This window comes from Ascidia mentula, chromosome 4 (genome assembly GCF_947561715.1).
Source record: "Ascidia mentula chromosome 4, kaAscMent1.1, whole genome shotgun sequence".
Classification (NCBI taxonomy): Eukaryota; Metazoa; Chordata; class Ascidiacea; order Phlebobranchia; family Ascidiidae; genus Ascidia; species Ascidia mentula.
The window spans coordinates 16,168,093-16,194,307 of record NC_138569.1 but is presented as its reverse complement, the minus strand read 5'-3'; the positions used below and the strand labels follow the sequence as shown (position 1 = coordinate 16,194,307).

General features: G+C 37.3%; 5 protein-coding genes across 6 annotated transcripts; 2 read left to right on the top strand and 3 right to left on the bottom strand.

Moving 5' to 3' along the window:
- Nucleotides 1–1,148: 1,148 nt before the first annotated feature.
- Nucleotides 1,149–3,874, bottom strand: LOC145898172 (uncharacterized). Its single transcript, XM_082986604.1, has 10 exons — nt 3,862–3,874; nt 3,628–3,783; nt 3,371–3,453; nt 3,049–3,196; nt 2,895–2,936; nt 2,690–2,821; nt 2,416–2,604; nt 2,239–2,348; nt 1,932–2,096; nt 1,149–1,872 (listed from the first exon to the last, which is right to left on the bottom strand). The coding sequence occupies exons 1-10, from the start codon at nt 3,872–3,874 to the stop codon at nt 1,567–1,569; spliced, it is 1,344 nt and encodes a 447-aa protein (XP_082842730.1). The 3' UTR covers nt 1,149–1,566.
- Nucleotides 2,895–6,306, bottom strand: LOC145899650 (uncharacterized). 2 transcript variants are annotated; one of them, XM_082988538.1, is made up of 8 exons: nt 6,059–6,306; nt 4,884–5,109; nt 4,444–4,548; nt 4,302–4,380; nt 3,862–4,238; nt 3,628–3,783; nt 3,371–3,453; nt 2,895–3,196 (listed from the first exon to the last, which is right to left on the bottom strand). In XM_082988538.1, exons 1-5 carry the CDS (start codon nt 6,229–6,231, stop codon nt 4,033–4,035), a joined length of 789 nt encoding a protein of 262 aa, XP_082844664.1. In that variant the 5' UTR covers nt 6,232–6,306; the 3' UTR covers nt 2,895–3,196; nt 3,371–3,453; nt 3,628–3,783; nt 3,862–4,032. The 2 variants fall into 2 exon arrangements, with proteins under 2 accessions (XP_082844664.1, XP_082844665.1); XM_082988539.1 differs by lacking the exon at nt 3,371–3,453.
- A 7,298-nt stretch (nt 6,307–13,604) lies between these two features.
- Nucleotides 13,605–17,641, top strand: LOC145898864 (receptor-interacting serine/threonine-protein kinase 1-like). Its single transcript, XM_082987507.1, has 13 exons — nt 13,605–13,799; nt 13,872–14,097; nt 14,328–14,432; nt 14,490–14,565; nt 14,628–14,736; nt 14,941–14,990; nt 15,057–15,212; nt 15,296–15,369; nt 15,558–15,894; nt 16,024–16,215; nt 16,378–16,487; nt 16,818–16,988; nt 17,237–17,641. The coding sequence occupies exons 1-13, from the start codon at nt 13,636–13,638 to the stop codon at nt 17,462–17,464; spliced, it is 1,998 nt and encodes a 665-aa protein (XP_082843633.1). The 5' UTR covers nt 13,605–13,635; the 3' UTR covers nt 17,465–17,641.
- A 190-nt stretch (nt 17,642–17,831) lies between these two features.
- LOC145897339 (protein YIPF4-like) lies at nt 17,832–20,230 on the top strand. The gene is made up of 6 exons (XM_082985588.1): nt 17,832–18,047; nt 18,381–18,542; nt 19,133–19,241; nt 19,459–19,585; nt 19,648–19,839; nt 19,978–20,230. The coding sequence occupies exons 1-6, from the start codon at nt 17,963–17,965 to the stop codon at nt 20,113–20,115; spliced, it is 813 nt and encodes a 270-aa protein (XP_082841714.1). The 5' UTR covers nt 17,832–17,962; the 3' UTR covers nt 20,116–20,230.
- A 118-nt stretch (nt 20,231–20,348) lies between these two features.
- On the bottom strand, nt 20,349–25,258 carry LOC145897338 (two pore channel protein 1-like). Its single transcript, XM_082985587.1, has 16 exons — nt 25,227–25,258; nt 24,938–25,141; nt 24,659–24,787; nt 24,474–24,590; nt 23,887–24,107; nt 23,696–23,822; nt 23,431–23,589; nt 22,626–22,852; nt 22,380–22,550; nt 22,143–22,207; nt 21,735–21,889; nt 21,456–21,672; nt 21,133–21,223; nt 20,952–21,065; nt 20,587–20,717; nt 20,349–20,524 (listed from the first exon to the last, which is right to left on the bottom strand). The coding sequence occupies exons 2-16, from the start codon at nt 25,004–25,006 to the stop codon at nt 20,400–20,402; spliced, it is 2,118 nt and encodes a 705-aa protein (XP_082841713.1). The 5' UTR covers nt 25,007–25,141; nt 25,227–25,258; the 3' UTR covers nt 20,349–20,399.
- Nucleotides 25,259–26,215: the final 957 nt, after the last annotated feature.

Here is a 26,215-nt window from a genome sequence, read left to right as displayed (position 1 = left end):
AAGACAACCAACCTATTCAGGTTGACACTTCTGTCTATTCAATTCTTTTCATAGAATATTCAATGAAAATGATCAGTTTGTTGCCTTTATTTCTTATCCAGTTGAAGTACGGCAGAAACACGATCACCTGCGAATCAAGTGTTGACTCCTTCTTCGATAAGATCATTAACAAGTTCAAATGCAAATGTACAGATTCGCAGACCCTTTTGGAAAAACGTTGCGAACGTGCAAGCCGAATAAAGTCTTGCAAACTCGCTGCTGCTGTTCTGATGCGATCCCTCATAAGCATGGGCGTGTACGAAAAACCTTGTGACATAAAAGATGTTAGATCCTGGTGTTAGATTGATGTGGCACTGTTTTCTGTAGTCTTATTTGCTTCAACTAAATGGTACAAGGTGAAGTGATACACATATGTCAGGAATGTAAACCAGCTCTAGAGTATACTGTAACATACGTCACAGAAACCAGTGCTTGTATTGCGTAATGTTTTGTGTGCAGTATTGCACAAGTATTGCATAATCCCATAATGTGACTCAAATGATTTAGCCATCGAATGTTCTCGAGTAAAGTGATTCATTCAACATCTTGTTTACCACATAAAATGTTCTCCTATGCTTATGTCACACCACACCTTTGTTCTTGTACTATATTAACCCAAGTGATGTGATGTATAACGGATGTATAATATGTGATGTATAAAGGCACGTGACTAAACCAACCAATAAGCTCTGATAATCCAAGTAAATAGTCATGTGCGCCTGTTAATTGGGCTTTGTGCATTCATTTCTTTGCTTTGGGCTCTTTGCATTGGGTTCGATTCTATTCTATTCGCTTCGGTTCTATGAACATTCTACTGAAGAGTTGTAATGTACCGTTTTAATCAAGCCGATGACAGTTTTCAATACAATATATATCCAGAGAATTATCCAAGGTCTGATTACTTTGCAAGACGAGGTAAAAGAAATCATTACAGCCCAAGAGACTCATCACGCGATGGCATCATTGAGACACTGTTAAATATCTCTCAGACAATTAGAGTTATTTACAATACCATAGGATAAAAGCGTTTTGTCGTTTTTTCTGTGTTTTAAATCGAATTTGCAGCCTATCGTTTCTTACTTACCAAACGTAACAAAAATGATGTGTGTAAATAATATATTTCGAGATATCTGTAAATACATGCGTGCTTGCTTGTTAAATAAAATTACAATGCATAAAGGTAAAAAAATCGAGCAAAAATGGATATTTCAAAATTCATCGAACGATTTGTTATAGCAAATGAACTGAAACTACTGCAAATCTAACGTTTTTGATAGATTGCTTGTTTATGGCAAAATTCACTGAAAACTCTACTTGGGAATTACTTGTTCCAATGACAAAGTTGCCGCTCCATGGCTTTACATTGTAATGAAGATTCGTTCAAGCAGCCTTTTTAATATTTTTGTGCGAAGAATGGTGACACGTAGTTGGATTTAACACGCGAGAACAAACTAAAATTCCCCAATAAACTAATTTTCAACCACAAAAATCAACAACTTTATCGTGTTTTGAATTTATATATTGATCTCAGTACAAATGAAGTAAAGTTATGAACAAACTCCAGTAAATAAGCAACGGTTTCAAGGACGGAGAACGTTGTGTTGGAATGTTATCCATATCACAAGGAGCATCGTACAGTTTGAAATTCACATGATGCAGCAAAAGCTCCTTAACTGCTTGGCGGCAGGACGCGAGTTGATTTGAGTATCTGTCAACACATATTCCTCTCCAAGTGTCTTCCGAATCACGACATGTGCACGGAAAGTCCGTAAATGAAGAACTTGAACATCGATTCTCATTAACACACGCAATTGTATTTTCTCCATACGACAACTGTATTGTAACGCAGTTAAAAGTCTAATGTCAACTTGTGTAACATGTTTAAACAACACCTGAATAGGAAATGTATCGTTGGGCCAATTGGAGAGTTGCAACAACAGGTTTTGGTAGGAAAGGGATTTGTCGCACATGAGGCCATATTTACATCCGGGGCATTTGCACGTTGGAAAAGGGTTGCTCCATTCTCCGCTTGCTTGACATATTCTTTCCGTTGGGTTCTAAATGTGTGTAATAAAATCACAAATAGTGGGCAACTAAAGATTTCGATCAACTCTTTCAAAACTTACACTGCAGTTCAGTGTAAGTGGAGCACATCGAGTTTGCATGCACAACCAGCTATAAAACGTTCGACTAACTTACTGTGGAAAACCTACTTCCAGCACAACGATATGAACACCGGGATCCTTCTAAGTTTCCGTTGGTACAAGTGACTGTCTCCAGGTCTTGTGGAACACTTTCTCCTTTGCAAACTAAACACAGTATTCCTTTACCTTTGACTTATGGCAACCGACATAAAAACGTACGAAGCAAAGTTACCTATTGTGCAAACAGGAGTTTTGTCGGACCAAGTGTTCTGATTTGTGCATGTGAGAGACGACGCGCCAGACAAAGTATACGTTTCATGACAATCAAATTGACAAACGTCGCCAACACCGAATTCATTGTCATTGTTTGAACACGTCGTTATTCCGTTCGAAATGCTTTGTAAATGTTGACATTGGGAAGCTGTAATGCTCAAAAAGGTGCAAGTGATATTCCTATGTGAATGAGTAGTTTAGTGTTAATAGTAAGACTTTTCCACATAATCTACCTGTATTAGCACAATTCCCCAAAATAAAGCAAAATGTCTGGTTATTCGTAAAGTACAAGGAGAGGAAAGTTGATGCTACAACAAGAAGTGTAATAAAAGCAATCGCTATTCCACAGCAACATCTTTTTTTGTCTAAGCAAAGATGTTTGTTAACTCATAGGCTTATTGCAGAAACTTCAAAAGTGCGAAGTGGTTTGTACTCAACTGCATAGATTCGAATTTCTTGCAGGGGTAACATTGCAAGTTTCTGAAGTTTGGAAATTAACCACGTCAATGTTATTATCCGCGTGACACACAGACGTTGTGTTGGTTTTTTAAGGAACAGTCATTTGCAAACTTTCGGAGGGTAAATATACAACCACAGTCGGAAGTGTCACCGCCAGCCGTTGCCGATTGATCACATTCCTCTAACGTGTTTGCGGGTTCAGCGTGATGCCTCATGGATACGCTGGATATCTCGATATTGTAGGTGTTGAGAGTGCTTTCTTCGCTTGTGCAGAACAGATGCTTCAAAAGTATTTTATTATCTTAGTATCAATGATTCAAAACCTCAAATTACAACAGGCGCAGGCTATCTGGAACATGCACAAGTATACTTATATTACGTAAGGCCTAATCTTTGGGCTTTTTCCCAAATTTAATGCCGTTTTGCCTTAGATAACATTTCTCTAAGATCCAAACCTTTTGACCCAAAAGACTTCGCACCGATTTGGCTGCTCGTGGTACAATAGTTTCAAAACTTTCTCGAAAAGATCTTTTTAGCTCTGCCACAAAGTTTATGGGGTTATTCCGTGCATGTAGCGTATACTGTACACATACTTTGAATTAACCCAATGTCTTACATGTGAAATTTGTGTTTTCGGAACTAGGTTGGGTCATGGGGATATACGAAAATTACCAAAGAAGGTACTCAACAAGTTTATGAAGTAATGCATTACCTGTAAACGTTGGGCGTTGATCTGGATCTTCCAGCCAACAACACAACATCATGCTTGTCAGAAATTTAGGTGTATCATTTGGTATGCTTTCTTGGCTTGGTCTTACGATACTGGTACTTTTCATCGCTTCTAACAGAACTTTTTGATTTATAACATCTGAAGTTTAAGAAGAAGCAGTTATAAAGCAAAATTTCTTTTATTTTTCTTAATTTTGTTTTTATTTTTGTCTCTTACTTTTGTAAGGCATGTCGTCAGTCTGCAACTCCCAGACGAAAACACCAAAGCTTTGAATAAGTTATTGATTAAAGGCATTGCTGGTTCTTATACGACTTTAAAATGTGAACTGTAATGACTCTACTCAGCTACGACTACTAAAATAGATTTTAAAGTAAATATAATCAATTATTAGCACACCAAGGCAAATCGACGGTAGCGATGTGGTGTTTTTGATGTATAATTACGACCTACAGGTATGACATTTCCTGTTCGATTTTTGGTTTCAAAAAATAAAAAAATGTAAATATCAGACTTAGCAGTTGGTTCTCTGTTTGGATCTTTGAAGTGTTCTGGAGCAATGTGACTGATTGTCCCCCTCAGTTTATTGAGTTTTTCTGCAAACGTCGTTTGACCTTTTTTAACACAGGACGTATTCATTTTTACCACCCATCACCCACCTGTCTTATTGGTACTTTTCGAATTCTTGATTGACAATTCGGAAAGAGTGTGCATTTGAGAAAGTCCAAAATCGCATATCTGCAGAAATTAAAATGTCACATCAATGTAGGCTACTTCCTGTTGCTTCTGTAAGGAATGTACTTTTGCAGAAAGGCTTTCGTCGAGCAGAACATTTGCTGCTTTTAAGTCAAGATGTAGGACTTGCTTCGGTCTTCTTCCGTGGAGGAACTTTATTCCTTCGATAACCTGCTCCGGAGCACATTTATTTAAAATTCAGTCCCAGTGAATATGTTTCAACCTGCTTTCCAATATTTGCTTTGTTAGTGTTAGTGAGTATATCGTTGAAGAAAAAATTTTTAGGTGAACTTTTTGTGTCCAAAAATAACTTTATGCTTTGCATATTCAGTTTTTCGCAAGTTATTCCAAAAGCCCATGAAATAGGGGTCCTAGGTAGCTTACAATAACACATCATTTACACCGTACCAAAAGGTCAAGGTATAAAATTAACACGACATAGACACCCTCAAATTTGAGCCATATTTCGGAAATTTCTACTAAATAGTTACCAGAAACTTTTAGACCTGTTTGGCGATGCGACACTTCAGTGGCCAAATGTTGTGACGTTTCTGCAATGTGTCAGAAAAACTTCGTAGGTGACGAAAAAACTCGTAACAGGAACCATTGCTGGCGTATTCCATCACTAAACAAAACTCGTTCTCGCTACAGAGAAGTCCCATCATGTTGATGATGTGCTCACACTTGAGATTCCACAATAGTTGGGCCTCTTGTTGTAGACGTTTGATCTCTCTGCAAAGAAAATAGCAATTGTTGTTTTTCAGACAAAAAATGATTTGCGCACGCCTTATTTCTTGTTTGGGCTATTTTTTTTAAAGTTGTGTATGGTTTATGGGGGAGACGACAAGCTTAACAAACGCGTAAATAACAAACTAACAAAAACCCAAACGTAGACCTCACAATATACCGATGTTTTGCATTGAAGGCATAAAAACTGCTCAAAATCCCTGTTGGGTGTTTGTTCTTATTCTATCTTGGTTGGATAATTTACAAGCAATCTAGCACAGTCCTAGGAACCACTTTTTGCAAGAATTTTAGTGCTTTATCCCGAAACCAACCCAAGTTGTCAGTGGGGGATCTATGCTTTTTATAAGCACTTTCGTATTCTAATATACTTTTGTATCGCCATGCGACAGAAAGCACATGGGAAATATTCTATGCAATCAAAATGATTGCTTGGCGTAAAAATGAGCGCACAATACGAATGAAAACCTAGTGACACATGCTAACGTAGCTTTATTTCTTCCCGATTTAGATGCGATTTGTGCTGATTTAAATAACACGATTGTGCTACAACAATAATTCATCCAGGTAAATGTTCGAAAAGCACCAAGTAAGCTAAAGTTTCCATGCAACAGAGCAGGCCAGTCATAAAGTTCATGCTGCTGTGTCGGTATTCTATTATGTAGCAACGACAAACATATTCAAAACTTTTGTCAACAGATATACAATACCCCGCATTGGTTCCCTTTCCTACGCGTACGGTTTGTCCACACAATGAAAACGAACAAAAGCCAGTGTGGAGAAAATTTCAAAAATTGACATTGCCACCTTTAGACGTCCAAAAGGTGTATCCACCCTTACGTGGAATAGGAAAATACTGCTTAAACCACTATCATACAGCAGACACAGTGATAGTTACTTTATTTGTAATTGCAATGCAGACATGATATCGTCTTACCTTTCATTTATGTGTCCATCCAACAATTTTTTAACAGCTACGAGTTTTTCCACCTCAGCTCTATCTTCGGATGTAAGAAACTTGTATAAAGAAACACAACCAAATCCACCTCTACCAATGTGTTGTACCAGTGTAAATTTGTTAGCATCCAGTTGACAAGGTACATCCATCATTTATATACAGTGCATCAGATTCATATATCACCTTATGTAAACTTACATGATCTTTAATACCTCGTTACTACCAGGATCCTTCAACAACACAACAAATTTACCCCTGTAGATTCTGTAAAATATCTTGTATTTCTGAACCGAAAATCAACACCTCCTATTGACGTGAATATAAAAGGAACTGTTGCGACGCAATACGTGACATTAGGTAGCATCGGATACTCTTTTACCTGGTTCGTTTCGCTGTCTGGCGCAATAAGTCAAACTTAATTCCCTCAATGGAATCGTCACATTGGTCAAGCGCCCGACCCACATACCAAGAAGAAAACCTAAACGGAATTCGTGGCCAGGATAAAAAAAAACTTATCTTGCAATGGTAAATCTACAAAGGGAAAATGAAGGAACATGCTTATAGTACGTTGTGTATCTTGTTTGCCAAAGTATAAAACAGAGATTATAGTTAAACGGGCGCACGCCGTTTTCCATCATTTTCATAGGGTAACCTTATAAAATCAGTGTATGCATAAAGACCGGTTTACTACACTCTTAGATGCATGGTATGATTTGCATTAAATCATACATTGGCCTGTTCATCATTGCCATATTAGACGTTTTATTTTGTAAAAAAATATGCTGTCACCAGGTTTGCGTTTGAGGACCAACGTACAGCGCCACAAGGTCCAGGAATGAACGTGAAAAATCACGTTCACTCTAAACTCAAACCATCTGCGGCAGTGCAAATGTGCACCGATGGCCACAGAGAAGTGCGATCAATAGTAAACTACACCAACAAGCAACAAATACACCAGGAAGATATACCAGCAAATTTGATCGCCACATTCCTGTTAAGATGGTCTTTGAGTATTCATGGATGCGAAGGAAAGATTCAGCCATTATGAACATTAACCTTGTTGATCATCGGTTGTTCTTCCACGACCTCAAAACGATTTTCTGTTGGTGGGCGCTAAAATCCTTGTGTGATTGTTTCGTAAAGACTGAAAGCCTATCGGGCGGGCGATTGACAGCATCGATCAAGCGCCCGACCCGTATACGTAGCAAAAAAACTGATCTTTATTCTTGGCCAGGATATCCTGGGTTTAAATTCAGGTGTGGTGAAAAAATAAAGGCCCATCGGTCTTTAATACTTTATCGATTTTTATATCTGTTTTTTTGCCGTCGAAACTTGTAATTTTGCGCAAGTTTATGCTGAATGTTTGTTCATCGTCAACCTGGACGTTACCATCACACATGAAAGAGGCGCCCAGGAAATATAGTCAGTTGGCTTGCTTGCGATCTTGTTTGACTTTCGTCGTATTGGACTTTGATCGTGGAACAACACATTTGCTAAATTTCGCGATTAGACAAACTATCGTAAATTTTACTACTCGCCAAACCCAATATGAAAATCCTTTTCCCGACAAAATGGCGTCAGTGACGACAACAAAACTTTTTCGCTTTTTCTAGAGCTTTTCGATGACAATTCCGGTAACATTTTGTTCGCGTGTGGGAACGCAAACGGTTTAAAGGAAATCAGTTGCGCGCTTCGCAAATTATAAGCACTTTAAACAGCTGAGTTACATTTGTGCGGCCTAAAACTTTCTAAATGGAACGTCCTCCTGAAGTTGACCAGACAAAGTTGAAATTGGTCAAACAAATCGGAAGAGGTGGATTTGGGGTTGTTACTTTGCACGATTATCTTACATTTCAGGATGGCAAGCAGATTACCAAACAGGTGGCAGTTAAAAAACTCATCGACGGTTTTGTTGAGGAAAAGTAAGTATGGACTGTAAAATTGTAAACACGTATGAAAGGTGCAAACGAGTACATTAACAATGCAAAACCTATGTAAACGAATTTCTGTGTCAGACGTAGTGTTATTACTGTGTACAAAATATTGACAATATATTATTTTATTTGCTGGACGAGCTAAATTTATATGTTCAATGTCATTAAAACGTAATGAGATTTTTGCCATTAATGACTTAATATCAGAATATCTCTTTGTTTTTTGTCTGTTATCATTCTTAAATTGGGCTTTATTTTCACCTTGAAGTGATCGGGAGTTACTAAAGAATGAAGCCAAGTTACTGTGGAATCTCAAGTGTGAGCATATTATCAACATGGTGGGACTTCTCTGTAGCGATGGGGGGTTTTGCGTTGTGATGGAATACGCAATTCATGGATCTTGCTCCAACTTTTTTCGTCACTTGCGTGATTTTTCGAAAACACCCCAGGGACGTCGTAACGTGTGGCCGTTAAAATGTCGCATCGTATATGAGGTACGATGATTTTTAAAGGTAGGTGTTATAGCATCGTAGGTTTGTTCTCGTTTATATAATTACAGGTAATAGAAGGCATGAAATACCTTCACGGAAAAAGTCCGCAAAGAATTTTACACCTTGACCTGAAGGCACAGAACGTTTTGCTTGATGACAAGCTTCACGCTAAAGTAAGTAAGCGACTCTGCATCTTCGCACCAAAACACAAACAAGAAACATGTAATACATATATACTCAAACAAGAGCGTAAACACAATTTTTTCAGATATGCGATTTTGGTTTATCCCAAATGCAGGTCCTCACAGGCTTATCGAACGCTACATCGATATATCAGAGAGTCGGTATGTCTGTTGTCTTTAAATCAGAGCTGGCAATTGTTTTTACTATTTATTTTAACAAACTGTGACTTTTTCATGACGATGTTTAATTGCAGAAAAAGTAGGAGGCACACCCACCCATTGTGCACCAGAGCGGTTAAAACATCCCGATCAAAAACCTTCAGTAAAACTGGACACATACAGGTATTGTTTGTTACCATGTTTGTATTTTATTTTGCGAAATTTTCAAGAAGGCAGTCTCTGCAGATTTGTTTTACTGGATGACACAAATACCTGTTTTTTAAGCCTTTTGTTAACTTTTTTTTAATATGCTTGTCATTGAGGCAGCCAAATTATTTGAGGATTGTTTTAAGGAAACTGCTGATTTACTTTGCAGCTTTGGCATATTTATTTGGGAACTCGTGGCCAACGACTTTCCATACAAAGGTGATACAATGATCATTCTAAAGTAAATTACCAAAATAATTTCAAACATTGCTCTCAGATGCTTTAATTGCTGTAAAAGGTACTCTGAATCGTTTCGTTATTGACAAAATAATTTATGATGACTTGCGACCAAAAATGAGCGATGTACCCCGGGACACACCAAACTTTCTTGTCAAAATGATGCGACAATCATGGGCGGGAATTCCAGAACAGCGACCAAGCTTTTCACGTTAGTTATAATGAACAAAGTATGGGAACGCTGTAATGGCGGCGCAAAGAAACGTGAGAATACGGATAGTTTGGGTTTATTTGCTTTGTCTCGAAGTTTTTTCATCAAAAAACATAAACGCATGTAATTATAATTCCCGTGTTTTAGAGCTTCGCGCAGGATTTCAAGAAGACTTTAACACGATACTGCCCCAATCAGAAAGGTCGGCAAGAATCGTGCTCGGCGAAGAGGTTTGTCTTCATCGGTTTATTACAGGTTGATAGCAATGTCATGGGCCTATACGTTTGCCAAACAATTATTTTCAGGATCCATTAGTGACAACCAGCAGTATGCTAAATGATATCAACGTGGAGATATCCCCTGCCTCCCGCATACACGATCTACCTTTTCATAGCCCTCAACGTCATCAACACGACGACAGCGCTTACAATTCAATGCCGACCCGGTCAAGTACCACACGGATAAGTCAACCTTATGTTGTTGCCAGAAATACATCCCGCCCCAATGCACTTGCCTGCGTATCGCATAACACAAATACTTCGGGTCTTCCACACAGTTACACCAACCCGGCCACATGTGCTGCAAGCAGATCAGCCCAAGGCACAACGTCATCGCGATTTTATTTCAGCATCGCCTCCGCTGGCAGCAAGTTACGAAACAGGGGTACGAATTGTATGCAGTGCTTCTGCACGAAAAGGGGTTGCTGTATCTTGTTTGTCGCTCTTGCCCTCCTGGGTTTGATATTCCTAATATTGTTTCTCGCCAACAATCGGAGCTTCTGCTTCATTTCTGGGGAGTGCGGAAACACAGGTTATATTCCAGAAGTTTAAAAGTTTTTACAAGTTAATGAACCTTTGTGTATGACAACCACCCACGTTGCTATACAGTTGTTCGCGTCGTAAAGCAATGTTGACTGAACCATTTGCGCAATGTTTCCAGATTCACGATGCCCACGATTGAATAACATCACAAACGGAATTAAAACGTGTTTCTCCTCGGAAGATCAATTTATTGCTGGCGACGTTTGCGAGTTTGACTGTCGCCATGGTTACGTTTTGACTGGTTCGTCCACTCTTACGTGTAGCATCGAAGGCACTTGGACTGGCGACACACCTACCTGCACCATAGGTCTGTGTACGTGACTTTCCCCAAAGTAACTGTCAAACATACTTTGGCTAAAACACCGCAATTTTGTGTCATATTTAATTTTTGTTTACTGCATTTCATCATTTATGCGAACAGAGAAATATTGATGTTTCCAGTTTTAGTAAAATGTATCTGTCTCATAAAGGGCATTTTGTGATTAATAATATGCCTTTGCCTGATGTATCGTTTCTTTGGTAAGGCGCAGCAACATGCCTGGTCCCGTCAATCGTGAACGGAAGGTTGGTTTGTAACGGATTCGATTTATCGGAGGTGAAAAACGGCACTGTTTGCACAGTGAGGTGCGATGTCGGCTACGAACTCAACGGGGTACCTGACAAAACGTGTTTATCTAATGGCGACTGGTCAGCTTCCAACTCCGAATGTATAAGAGGTAAGATGATGGGAGGACCGTAAGAAAGTCTACGTCAAACCCAATTTTGTTTCGTAGTGTGTCCCGTGGAAGCACTTCCTGAAAATTTAAATGAACTAAATTGCACCAGCGAATATTTTGCAGGGTCGATTTGTTCGTATCGTTGCTACACTGGCCATACAATTATAGTAAGTTTACACCTTATGTTCGCCGCTTGATGGCCTATATGTGGTTGTTTGCATGTCATTTTACGCTTCACACCATTTTGCACAATACGCAATTAACCAGGCTTGTCCACCATAAAAATGGTTACGCTTCTCAACCCGTATGGAATTCTTTATGTCAGGGTTTCAGCGAAAGGTCGTGCCAAGCAAACGGTAATTGGAATGTTCTTTTACCAACATGCGAGTGTGCTCCGTGTAGATACGGACCAACATGCGGACAATCCCTCCGGTATTCGTATTTGAGTTCGCAGCTTTCTCGGTTGGATGACGACAAAACTCCAATTGAGGTGCCAACGTATTGCCACAGTTTATAATCCAATTTCCTATGTTTTATTTACATTTGAGCTCAAAACTTTGTACCGAACAGCTGACGTATGGAGATCGTACAATCACGTGTGAAAGTGACGTCGATATTTGGTTTATCAACTACGACTGCACGTGTAGTGATTCGATAGATAACTGGGACGGAACTTGTAACGATTATCTGAATCGACGTGAAGCATGTCGTCATGCTGTTGCTAATCTCTTACGACACCACGTGGCTAACGGATTGTACGAAGCCCCTTGCGATATTGGCAGTGTTCCATCTGAATGTTGATGTGCTTTGTTGGGGGTTACACTTTTGCACATCAGTATTGCACAAAGATCTAACTATGTTCTGTAACTTTATTAGTTTAGGTTTGTGTAAATGTTTTAGTGGTAGTATTATCGTAAATATGCGCTTCCATGAACTGTCTTACTGTACCTGACTGCCTACTATAAATATTATTAAACCGTTGTTTCGAATAGATATGATGACGCTTAAGATTCGCACCTTGTCGAATTACACATCTCCAATATCAAATCATTTCAACATTTATGGCAGAGTCTAAAGCACAAAATGAGGCTCCGTGTTAAGTGTTTTGTGCACTGTTTTTTATTTACTGTACTATAATGTTGGATCTTGAATGCTTGCACTGAATCGGGGTGCACGAATGTAAATAACTGGTTAAAACACCTTCATTTTAACAGATTTACTGTAAATAAACATGTCAGCCTTTGCTTCAAGTGATGAACTGAGATGTAATACATCGGGTTAGTGAATCCATTTGTCTGGAATGTTTCAAATCTAAAACAACACATACGGTAGTTTTCTTGATAAATGCAGTGTTTGCATTTCCTTGATTGCTCATGCTAAAAAGTTTTGAAACGTATAATCAATTTTGCTTTTGTGTTTGCTAAAATAGACAGCAATTTTGGGACACGACCATTGCATGCAGCAACACGCGCCACTGGCAGTGCTTCAGATGACAATTATACTACAAAATATAAGATAATGATCTATGTATTTGATTTGCTTAGATTTACTGTCGCAAACACTTCACAAAAGATTGTTTTGGCAAAATATTTGGCTGATTGATTCGAAACGTAACTGTTTGTCAATATACCAGCTAAATGTAAGGTTATTGCTTATTTACCAACTTTCGTACCGTGGAATGATAAGATCATGAAAAAAAGTTCACCTTGAGTTAAATTAATCATCAAACCAGGCTTACAGGAGAGTAAATACCGCCGAACCACAGACGATACAAAAGTTTTATAGTTGGTGGCCGTTACGAGGCTGTTGCTGGGGAACGTATATTACACTTAATAATAGGAACGTATATTACACTTGAAGCAGTTAACAGCGTTTTTCTCATTGGATGTTTTTGTTTATAGTATAGGTGGTCTGTCTCTAATAAACTTTACGTCAGTAATGTATGACAAATTTCCTGATTTTAACACGATTGGTAAACATAGGTCAACGCACCTATGTGTAACCTCAGGTTCGCGTGTTAGTTTACCCAGCAGGTCACACTTATAAATGATTTTAAACATTCTTTGTCTGCGCCAAAATACAATGGGGATTTCGCCGTTTGCGCTTCAGGTACATCCCCTGTCATCAAAATGAATTGTTACGACGAGTTTCGCCGCACTGCGATAAGGTTGTAAACGTGTCTCACTCTTTTGTGTGGCCAAGTGTAATAGGAAACTTGTCTACTGCGGACGAGCGAGCCTTTTCTTCTCCCTCATATAATATGGGTTGTCGCCACACAGTTCACACAAAGTAGGCCCAGTTGCACATGAAGTGAACGGAGACAATAATATTTCGTCGCAGTGATGTGTTTCAAGATATTGCTGATACCTAGTTCGTAAATCGTGCTGTGCAGTTTATTTCATGTCACGTATTGAACAGCAGCTTTACCGGTGGCAAGTTTTTAGCTTGCGTTTTTTCCCAAAATACGTTGTTTTAGCAGTGAAAAAAGTATAATTTAAAGAATCAAATGTGCTTAAATGATTTTCTTGATATATTTGTCTGATTTCTAACTTTGGTTGACAGTGTAGTTCAATGAAAGTAGCTTTTACTGAGTAAAACATGACAAAGACAATACCCTTGATCAAAAAACAAGACCTAACATACGTAAGCGCGCTTGGCGTTGGGACGTTTGGGAAAGTTGATCTGTACAAATTTCGAACTGTCGTTGCTTCGGATAGATATGTGGTGGTGAAGCAGCTCCTGAAATGTCATATGACAAATGAGTAAGTTACCAGCGCGTCGTTTGGTCATGCCCCATATTAAGGTTGCCATTGACAACAAAATCTTGTTTTCAGCGATCTACGTCATTTGAAACGTGAAGCGACGCTTTTGTGGGATTTGAAGTTCGACCGCATCGTGAATGTGTTTGGGATGATTTGTTCCGACAATGAACTGTGTATTGTGACCGAGTATGTCAAGTACGGGTCGTGTTTTTGTTTCTTCCAAAAACTGAAAGCCTTCCTTACAACGAAGGAAAACAGGCTGAAAACTTGGGCCTTGAAATGTCGCATCGCAATGCAGGTATTTTAAATACACGAAATAGGCGAAACCGATTTTACGAAATAAAGTAAAATAGTTGACGTTGCCTTTTATATATCTATAACATCTATCTTTTGAATTTGATGTCGCTGGTATACTTATCGAGGGCTAGATTGTGCTAATTTTAAGAAGATAGTCCCAACAACACAAAATTTTGGGACTACCATTTATTTTATTGTTATTTTTAGTTTAGGTCATGTTATTTCGTTTAGGTGGTGGAGGGCATGGTGTTTCTTAATGGACAAAAGCCAAAAAATGTTTTGCATCTTAATCTGAAATCGACCAATGTGTTACTTGATCGAGATCTTTGCGTGAAGGTATTCAAGTAAATAACTGAACATAAATGAATGTATTAAAAGCAAATATATCCTTAGATATGTGACTTCGGTTTATTCCAAATGCACACGCTTGCCAAGCTTACCCGTGTCATGTCAAACCATGTTAAATACGGTTGGTATTTTTATTGACTATTTTGCACAACACTATTGCGTAATATTTATGTTACGTGATAGAAAACGTCAGCGAGACCAAGCGTCAAGTGGAAGAAACAATAAGTCATATCGCACCCGAGCATTTGTTGGATCCCAACAGAAGTGCAACAGAAAAGTCGGACACATATAGGTGTTTTGTCTGATTCTGAATATATATATATACATAGTGTTTGGACTTATGTATGGTTGGTATTCAATTCAGCTTGTGCATGAGGCAGATGACCGAGTTGGTAAAGTTTGCTTGGTCCAATTTGGAGTTTGTTTGGAAATTAGGCCTACGTTACCAATTAGTAGCCTACTATAAACGTTTTTGCTAAAGCCTTTTCTTTATTAGTTTCGGGATTTTTCTCTGGGAATTGTTGTCCAACGGAATACCTTACCACAGTAAGTGTATTAAACATTTTGTATACTTACTTATAGCCCATAAACTTGCGAATTTGTCATATGCAGACGCTTTAAGTTTAAACGTACTAAGAGCTCTGAGGGAACCAACCAAATACAATCGACCCGAACTGAATGAAATACCAGAAGATGCTCCAAAATTTTTACAGGAAGCTATGCAGAAAAGCTGGAAACAGGTTCCTGAGCAAAGACCGTCCTTCGTCGGTAATAAAATGACATCCAATAAATTTGAAATTTGCATACTATAAGGGTTTAATTTGCATAGTAGTTTGTTGTGTTGCAAATAGAACTTCAGGAAACCTTGGAGCCAAACTTTGAAAAACATTCACACAAGGTGAAGGCAGCCGTTGTTTGTCTGCAGGTAATATGAAAGTAAACTGTTATTTACCGAAACTTATCACAAGTATTCTACTTTTTATACGAGTAACTATCACAATGCAATATTTAGTTTTAAAATACGCTTATTACTTGGTATGAATAAAACTGGATTGATCAAGCGGTGAAATGATACCTGCTATGGTCATATCAGGCGTTTTTGTTGTTTCACAGCATGCGCACTCCTTATCGGACACCCCAACTACTGTCAACAGCGATGTGGTCGGCAACCACCAGTCAGTTTCGCCTACATGTTTGGCTGATAAATCACCCCATAGCGCGCGATACGTAAATCAATGTGTGCGCAACCCCGAAACCAAACACGCTTCTAAAGAAACTGTCTGCGCTGAATTGAAAGTATCTCCTACGGGTTCGGAGATTGTCGGAAATTCGAAGGCTTTGGGCTATAAAAGACCCAGGACAAAAGCCTTTGGTGGTTACAAAAAACGTACAATCAGACACGAATCAGTTGATCACGCGACAGATAAGTTTGAAATTGGAAACCAAAAAGGTGCTTATTGTGCGTTTTCCGATGTGCTGCATTAATCCATAATTATGTAATGTGTCTATCATGTTAATATGCTATACAAGGTTGGTATAAGAAGAGCTGTGTGGGGTCATTATTCTGTTTTACTTGCAGGGATTTGGTGGTCAAATGGTTACTCGAGGAAGTGTTGGATTGCCTTTTCCGTGGCATTGCTATTGTTTGCCTCCACTTGCGTTCTGTGTGTAATGGCGATCCACTCGGGCACGACAAATGTGAACGAAGAAACTGAAAAAACCCTTTTATTTAATCATTCTTCTCACAACGGAGACTCAACATTTTCACCGAGTAAGCTTTTTTAAAAGGGTTTTAAGCATTGCAATGATTGTAATGACAAATTCTGCAACTCTTTGAAGTACACAAGTAAATGAATTGTGCGCCTTTTCGACGCGCGGCGATATTTAGTTTGGTTGTATTTGTAGAAAAAATTACCCAGGGTTTATTATGTAGTGTGTCAAAAACAACCAATTCCATCGGGCATTGATGAGATATTATGTACCAATCACCACCTTCAAGGGTCGATTTGCACTTATCGCTGCACTGGTGGCAAGAAGGCACAGGTAACACATCGTGTTAGACATATTCATTTACCATTTCTCTGAAAATTGCTGATTTGCAAACACCCCAGATTGTAGTTAAAGCAACCATATACAGCAACTGAATGTTGGCGATTTTTTTCTGCAAATACATGTTTGTATTCGCCACAGAAAGTGTCCATTATTAATGTGTGCTCATTCAAGCGTAAAATTGAACTTCAGAAGTACAAATACACCACAACGTTTTATAATTTGTTTCGCATGAAAAAAATTCGGAAAAACTGTATGTGCTTGTGATGTTGAAGTAAACTGCCATATTTTTACAACTCCATTTATCTTATTACTTTTTTCAAGGGGCTGACTGAGCGAACTTGCTTGGTAAATGGAGAATGGAGCAGTCCGTATCCAGCTTGCAAATGCCCCGAGTGCCATTTTGGTGAAAGTTGCGAAAACGAGTTGACATTTAAAAACTTACGTAAACAACTGGAGAAACTGAAAATTTCGAAATTTAAAAAGCCAATGCAGGTAATTTTGAAAAATGAACAGATCAGTGTAAATGCATCTAGTTAGCCAGGGCCCAGCCACTTAAATCTAATACCTATTGACATATTTGTTGCAATATGCCAAGTTGTTATTTTGTGTTTATATTACTGTGTATTATTATGTTTCAAAAGCCATATGCTGAAAATTAGATACTTATTACGTAAGATTGTAGACTTATATAATCATTGGATGCAACTCTTGAAACGCCAAGTTTTTTTAATTTTTTTTAGTTGACTTACGGCGATCGCATTATCACCTGCGAAGCCGAGTTTGTCCTTCCATGGTATTTCAACTGCGCTTGTCACGACTCACGAAGCAACTGGAAAGCCAAGTGCCTTCACTACTTCACCCCGCGGAAATCCTGCCGCAATGCTGCATCGCAACTTCTTCGGCATCACGCCTCTAGTGGACTATACGAATACCCCTGTGACAGAGAAAGGATGCCGATAATATGCTGACATTCATTGGCGAATATTACTCTCCAAATAAAATTGCAAAGATTTAAATTGCGTTTTTGAAGAGGGCATAATTATCCTGTCTTTGGGTTCTATTGTGTGCGTTGTTTCCTAATAATGCATACTGAAGCTATGTTTTAATATTTTTGAATTGCATGAAAAATACAAAAATAAACAAAACTGCACTAACATCTTAGATGACCTCACGGAAGATTACGTCCAGGATGCAATATACAATTTGACGAAGTGGACACATATTAAATGAACAAAGTTGTCTGAGAAGCTTGCAAAAGTTTTCGCTCTCTAGCGCTCTTGTGTTTGATATTATCCAGGATTTATACCTGTTTATAGATCGACCGCTAATAGATGACGTTTAATCAAATACAATACAGTAAGCTGCAGCATTTTGCACTCTTTTCGGAAATTGTTTTAAACGAGACGCTCTCGGCCTGTCGCAGCAAACCAGAATTTGATATCAGTGAATGGTAAGTTCACAGCAGCATGACAACGTCACAGGAGCAATTCCTTGCAAGTCCGGGATCGTCAACGTCAGAATTTACATTCGTTCCATCCCAAACCTCTTCATGTGAGCTATATATTAAATTTACCAAATAAAATTGATTTAAAATGCCCACAATGGAATTATCAACTAATTGACTGAATTTCAGCAATGAAAAGCATAAAATTGCTGTTTTTTTACAGTTCATGTATATTTCTTGCCAGATTCGAAAGGTTGTTATTTGCAGGGAGGATTTTATTTCGACTATAGAATATATTGTTAATTGTGTGGATTATCAGTATATTTTCACAATAGTGTTAATACCCTACGCATGACGTTTTTTCAATCTGGCCTAACAGTAGACTATGCATTTTGTGTTCTTGTCAAAAACTTACATTTAACGCAAATACTGTTTTACAGCAACTTCACAAAATGTTGCCTATACACAAATGTCCATGTCAACTGGTGAAGTTGCTTTGAATCTAATGGATCAGTCTTTTTCTGGAAACTTGACAGCTCCAACAGAAGTTACCTCCACTTCCACCTCAGATGGACCATTTGGTTCTGCCCTGAGAAAAAGAGGTAGTCTATATCATAATTTATTAAATTAGGTCACAATGCTTTATTTGATAATAATAAATACTATTGGTGAGGTTTTCATCATGCTGATCTTGGTAGCAACTTTGTCGTTTACTGTAATGTAGGTTAATATTATGTAAACTTAATGCGATTTGGTTCGCCCTAGCGTGTTGCCTTTATTTGCATTTTGTTTTATTATGAAGGAGAAGATTGGATTCTTTCTGCAGGTTTTAGCATGTTGAGTGGCGGTGTATATATATATATATATGTGGTTGTAGAATTATGATGTAATTGTTACTTTGGTTAATTGGTTCTGTCCAAAGAAGTAGTTTTGGGTGAATGGATTTTCTGGGACAAGTATTTAAATTTTTTGTTACTTTGTCACTAAGCATTGCGAAGGCTAAAATATTTGTTCATTTTGCTTTTAATTTCACCTATATTTCCAACAGTGTGTGGTAATTTTTTGTTTGGCATTTTTATTTTTGTGACTATGCCACTGTTATTATTACGGAGTGCATTTTAGTTGCAGACATTGCATGTAGAAGTGTAAGTATATAATTCTGTGGGTGAATGACTTGTTTGCATTCTTGCAGGTTATGGATGGATTTTAGAAACTGACGACACTGAAGATGATGTAGACAGTGAAAAACCTCTACTTGAAGAATTGGACATTGACATTACAGACATATATTACAAAATTAGGTTAGGTTTCTATCAATTGCTGTAAAACTGACCATTTGGGAAACCTGATACTTTTGTTTGAGTGGTAATTTTTGGCTTGCTAACATTACCACTGGTAACATACAACATATTAACCTTTCTTCAAATACCTTTTTGAAATATTTATGCAGTATCAGTAATTGATCACTATTTGTTTGTCTTATAATATGAGACTAAAGCCATTTCTATTTTGGTACAGATGTGTTCTGCTGCCACTACCGAGACTTGGATATAATAGAAAAGTGTTGAGAGACAATCCTGATTTTTGGGGACCTCTTGCTGTTGTTATACTTTTCTCCATGGTTTCCTTGTATGGCCAGTTTCAGGTATATACAGTAGATATCCTGTTCATTCTCCATAAAATCCCAAACCTATTTTTCTTGCACAGGTGGTCTCGTGGATTCTGACCATGTGGGTTTTTGGTTCTTTGCTGATTTTCTTGCTTGCCAGAGTTCTTGGTGGGGAAGTAGGATACTCACAGTGTCTTGGAGTGATCGGTTATTCTCTTTTACCACTAATCATAACTGGAGGAGTGTTGGTGCTTGTTAAAAACATTGAATTCCTAGCTTTCATTGTGCGAGTAAGTATCCAGTGTACACCTGCTGTTTATGCCTTTTTTAAATTCTTTGTAGCCATTTGCTTTTTGAAGATAAAACTATTGAAACAATTTCACTTAGCAAAATGTTTTAAAATCTTAAACAATAAAATAACTTTTTAGACATTTGGAATATTCTGGGCATCATACAGCGCAGCTTCTCTGCTTGTTAACGACTCGTACAAGGAAAAGAAACCACTTTTAATTTACCCAATATTTTTACTATATGTGTATTTCTTTTCTTTATACTCTGGCGTGTAGAATGTTTGCAATAGATCTCCACTGATTTTATTTTTTTCAACAAGCGTTATCTTTTTATAAATGCATTTAAGCGTTATATGGACATAAAGTGCAGAAATAAAAACAAAACAAATAGTGTTTTCTAATGTTGACAATAAGAACAGCTTTAATATATTTAGCAAGCAGTAAACTCCACATTAGTGGCAACGGACATTGCACAACTTTTGTTACAAAGGTAGAAGTATTGCACACTCATTAATTGCCACCAATATGGAACAGCAGGGTATTTCTTGGAATAGAAGCAGTTAAACAGATACGGTGGTTCCTGTAACACCGTCAAGTGTAAGCTCTTGAGAGGGTGGCACCAACCCATCATCCCCAATCTCTCCTTCGAACATTTTTTGAAGAATGACTTCAATGTTTTTATGACCTGAAAATAAATTTATGACTTGTAGAAACTTCTATAGAAGTGTTAGGGGTCAGGTTATCAACCTTCTTTAATTCTAAATTTAATTTTTGACTGTTCCCCTCTCGGGTCCCGTCTTCCGGAGTAGGGAACATCCTCAGTAGGATCAGCTGTATCAATTATACCAGTTCTGTCAGTATTAGTGCTCGTCACATTTCTATAAAAAATATAAACTTTTGCTTATTTTACGCGCAAAGTTATAATGAACAATAAATGTAATGCATAAAATGGCATGTGTCTAAAACCATGGCCGTCAGCCATCGAGTCAAAAGAGCATATTTTTAAATCATTAGAATTAACTACCTGACAATATTTTACAACACAAAACCCCGACAAAAATTTTAACTTGGAAATACACTGTTGCATATAAGCCTTAAGTAATTTCACTTACTCATCAGCATTGAGACCAAGCTCATGAATTGTTTTTTCCACTTTGCTTTCAATTGTTGTTTTGGACAAGCTGTATTCCAATATGAAAGCCTCAAGCACAAATGCAACAATAATACTATATAAATAAAGTACATGCTGTTTACTGGAGCTTTATAGAGTGGAATTTCGGTCACCACACTCACTTCATGATCAAAATAACCACAATAAGGTGAAACATGACAAAGTACAGTCTTGCAGCCTTGCTGGTAACTAGAGTATAACCAAGGGTAATAAGTAACTACTTTTAAGGAAGAATGACACACTTTCACAACTAATTGTTTTCCAAAACCCCATTCATTTAATACAGCCTATTGAAATGAGCCTTATATATCTAGGGTTCACAATAAATTTAGAAATTACCCATTTTGTTGGCCTGCATTATTGGATTAAAACTAATAGCATAATAAATGTTACTGCAAATACACATCACTAATAACGCCTTCGATAGCGGAAAATGAAAGGATATTGTGCCATTGGTTGACCACCGTCAAAATCACAAGGGTAACCAATGAATGTAGAAGATCATTGAAGTTATTGTTGCAATAACCCATTCTTAAGAATTCTGACTCGTCTAGTTTAGGATTGCCACAATAGTTTTCTGCAGGTGTTGTTCCATCGTTGACAAATTTGATTTTTCCCTGAAATGCTTCCATTCCAACTATGGCGAAGGCATAATAAAGCATCTAAAAGCAAAAAAAATGATGTCATCTTTCAAGGTTTTCCTGTAAATTGGCATTTATTTTACCAGCAGCACAACTCCATATGTTAAAAGAGATGGCAAAATGTTCACAATAGTCATGATAACAGTCCTGAATCCTTGCACATTCCCTGCAATTCTCACTAGCCTTAAACATCTGAGCACCATGATGAAGTCCAAAACCTCCCGTGGGAATGAGTTCACTGCAAAAAAACTTTCAATTTGAAAATCCAACATAGATTTTAATTATTTTGTTACGTTTACTTTTACGTTTCCACCAAAAAGTGAAGCTGCCAGCATTCAGTAGGTCAATTATAACAAAACATATGCTGGTATTACCTGCCTTTTTATGGTGGCAAAACATCTTCAAATTTAAAATCACAATGCAAGTGATGTAAAAATATTTTCTTTTGCAATTTATTTTTCTTTGAAACTTTGTAATGTTATTGTACTTACATTCATTCAAACTTGCCTCAGCAACAGTTGCAATAAAAGCAGCCATTATGATGATAAAATCAAACCTAATAATAAAATATATTCAAGGTAAACAAAAAATGAAATCAAAGCAATTTAACATTTCTCTTGAAGAGAACATGCTACCTTGTGTCTATTAATAATAAGTGATATGTAGTTGAAAAACCTATTTCTCAATCATAAAAGTCCTACTTAATTTAGTACTTTGCAACGACTTACCAATTCCACAGTCTGTGAAAACTGAAGTATTCCCGTGGACCATAAACATATATCTTCACCAAGATTTCCAGAATAAACATGGACAAAAAGAACCATTCAGTATCTTCAGCTCCAACACCAATGCAGACAGCATTGGCAATGATTAAGAGATCAAAAAACCATATGAACATCCTGCAACATGGGCAGCATTGAATATGTAGTATACAACACACCATGAAGCAAAATAACCTTTCTAAAAACACATACCTGTGTTTGACACAAAATTGAATAAACCTGCTTGGTTTGGACAAAAATAGTTCAGGTACAGTTTTCAGGAACCAATTCACTGCGGATGCATCTTCAACCACATAAACATTGAGCAGATTGGCAACTTGTAAAAACTGTTTCTTTTCTATTCCACCTTGTCTTGAGTTACCTGAAGCTCCATCATCATTATCACTGTCACTGCTTAGGACTTCCCAGTAAAGGTTGACCTAAAATGACACCAATCGAATGTAAAGACAATTTTTAACAGCCAAGTCAGTTAAATACATGTGGCTAACACAATTATGCTCATGGACGATGTTACATTAAATCATGAAATTTCAGAAACATTTACTTTATGTCTGTAAACCATTTCTACAAAACTTCATGTTCAGTTTTGTGATAATTATATAGTTGGTAATTTCATGAAAATCATTTTAACTGAGATATTCTAATGAAACAGATGCATTTCCATGTAAGTTCGAGACAATGATTATGCAGGCAGCTTAGTTGATGTTTTAATCAGAAAACTATATTTTACCTAAAGGCAACGTAAGTTATGACAACTGCGCCTGGTGAAAAACAGAAACAAACAGATGTAATTACAGTATAGAAATAACTGCAGTTCATAATTAAAACATGCCTAAAAAGTTTTGCCATTATAAACTAGCATAGATGTACTGTGCAGTACACATCGCACCTCAATACACTGATCAGTGTTTCGGTAACTTAAAAAGGAATTTATTCAAAACCAGCAAACACAATAGGACAAACAACAATATATCAAATTTTATATCTAATTGCCTACTTTTATGTTTGATGGTGGTGCTGTCAAATTGTTCATCACTGCACACCAAGTCTTGTACGAAACTGCTGGTTTTGTGGTGTCTTCCCCAAGATCCTTCAGTAGTTCAAAAGCACGTTCCAGCTTGTTTCTTTTCCACAAGACTGCACCTCTTATTTCAGTCTTGAATAACAAACACAAATCATTAACATGTACATAACTTGCTTCATCACATGAGAATAAAGATCTTTTTGCAAAATTGATTCACCAATTAAGTGATGTAACTTACTTTTAAATGAGTTCTGTAGCTGTTGTAGATTACAGCTAAAAATAAGTTCATGAAAATGTATGTGTTGATTACGATGTAAGTGATAAAAAACAGAGAAAACCATCCACTACTATCATAAGCAGGCATCCTGGAAAATAACAGAAGCAATTAGAGCAAGGTATCTCTTCAACACAACACATTCTGTGACATACATAACATCTGGACTGTTTGCTGTTGTCACCAATACATAAAGGTCAAAAAATGAATCCCAGTAATCTGTGAAATACTCTTCTCCATCTCTGTAGTACAAACCTCTGTACTGGAAAAGTTTGAAAGCCAAAAGTGTGAACAATGCAATGCTTGACATAAATAAGATCAAAACATTGAGGATTTCTGGGACAGTCATGCGGATATTCCGGAATGCTCTTCTGACCTGCAAACAAACTGTTTTAAAACATTGTTTGCATATTTGATACTTCATATTGACATGCTAACACACAGACAGTAAAGCAATAGTATTGTCCACTTGTTTTTATTTCCAAGGAGAGATGCTGAAGTATTCAAATAAAAACCATACACAGTCATTGAAACAAGTTTATTAATCAAATACAACTATTCCACAGCAAGGCAAATATTTGGGAAGCCCTGTTATCTAAAAAAAAGTTTACAAAACCATTTCTATTGCATCCCCACCACCTAAACAAGTCCATCAATGAATTCCATACCCCAAATAGCAATGGTACAATGCAGTATTTAAATTTAGCAGTATTATACACAACTAAAAAACCAAATATTATACCTGCCTGCTTTCATTCATATTGATCATAAATAATGGCCTTAAGCACCTGGATACCCTTATTCCTGTATTGCTTGTACTCATCATAATAATGTAGACCATCATATCAATTATAGTCACCTTGAAGAAGCAGTTAAATGATATATATGCATGATAAATTTAATGCACATAGTTATAAATTCACTTACAATGATGGTTAAAGCTATGACTATGTTTTTGGGATCAGTAAGAAGAGTTCTCCTGGGAACAAAGGTGGACAACTGATACATTCTGAACATAATTACTCCCAAGCACACTATTTCAATGATCATGGTCCCCTAAAAGAAATGCATTGCAATTATGTAAACAAAAGAAAGTTTGCTAAAAATACAGATCAACACTTTTATCAAATAAGGACCTAATTTTAAATTTTGATCAAGTATGTTTAATTTAACACCAGTATGACATTTTAGGGTGTCGGGAATTACCCAATAAACAATCTTAACACCAGGAACTGCAGGATCTTCAAATATTGCAAGTAATAAAATCAGCCACATGAAAAGGATAGTTCCAATTTGAAATATTGGTCGGCTGTAATTCCTGTAATGACGCAGGGATTCATCGTCTGTATTGTAATCAAGGGTCCGTCCTAGAATCGCGTCTTCAATGCAGGTCGCAGCCAGAAGTATATTCTGTACAAAAATTGAAGTTAATTTACAAATGCAAGTTTCGTTAAGGGTAAGGGTTGCAAAATCATAAAAGTGTGCATACACTCACTGTAATCAGCTGCTGTGTTGTTTCAGCACATGTGTTGATTTATTTACATGTTACGCTTGGATAAACAAAAGTTTTTACAAAATATTGATATTGATGTAATATTCTGGATTAATTATGGAAAATATATCTTTATCCTTGTGATTTAATATATTTATTTACTTAAAATACAATAAATATCCACGAAGATTTTAATTTATAGAGCTTAGACCTAGAAAACATATATTTTACGCTGAAGGAGTAGCTAATAAAACAAATAGAAAAAAGCTGCTCTAGATGCTTCGTGTACCTTTGAATTGTCTTTAATCGTCCGAGTTTTAGCGAAAGTGTTGCCATGACCTTCTACCTCCGTAACAATCTCGCTTCCGTCGCCGGGAATTCTTTCCGAAAAAGCAGATCCGTTGTGAACATGATCACTGGAAATGATGTTGTCTGCTGTAAAAAAGTCCACTGATGCATAAACTTCGTCAGGTTTTTCAGACGAGGAACGGGCGTTTTCCTTTAGTTCCGACAGTTCATGGTCTTTGGCAGATAGACAATTAAACGACAGCGGAAGCTCTTTACCGTCTGCCATTGCTGGCTCTTCTAAGACCGCATCAACAAAACACGGTAACAGTTTGTCCCGTATCGGCCAAATGCATGACTTAGCCAACTGTATTGGGGATGTCGCGAATGCGACACGTAAATCTTTGGCAAATAAGTTGCCAGTTGAATCATTTACGAATTAAACGGATCGGCGTTTGTTTACAAACTTGTTGCAACACCGCATGCATGAGCACCAACCTGCTTACGTTTGGTAATTGCTTTGGTTGTGGCTTATAATGATTTGGTGTTTTACTTACCCACGATGTACTGTTAGACGAAAAATGAATGAAACAAACGTTATTCTTTCAAATAACTTTTATTGCCGGTCGATTTTACTAATTTTTCTGTATTTTACTTTTGATGTTTTTTATAATTGGGAAATACAGTACTACACTGACGAATTGCAG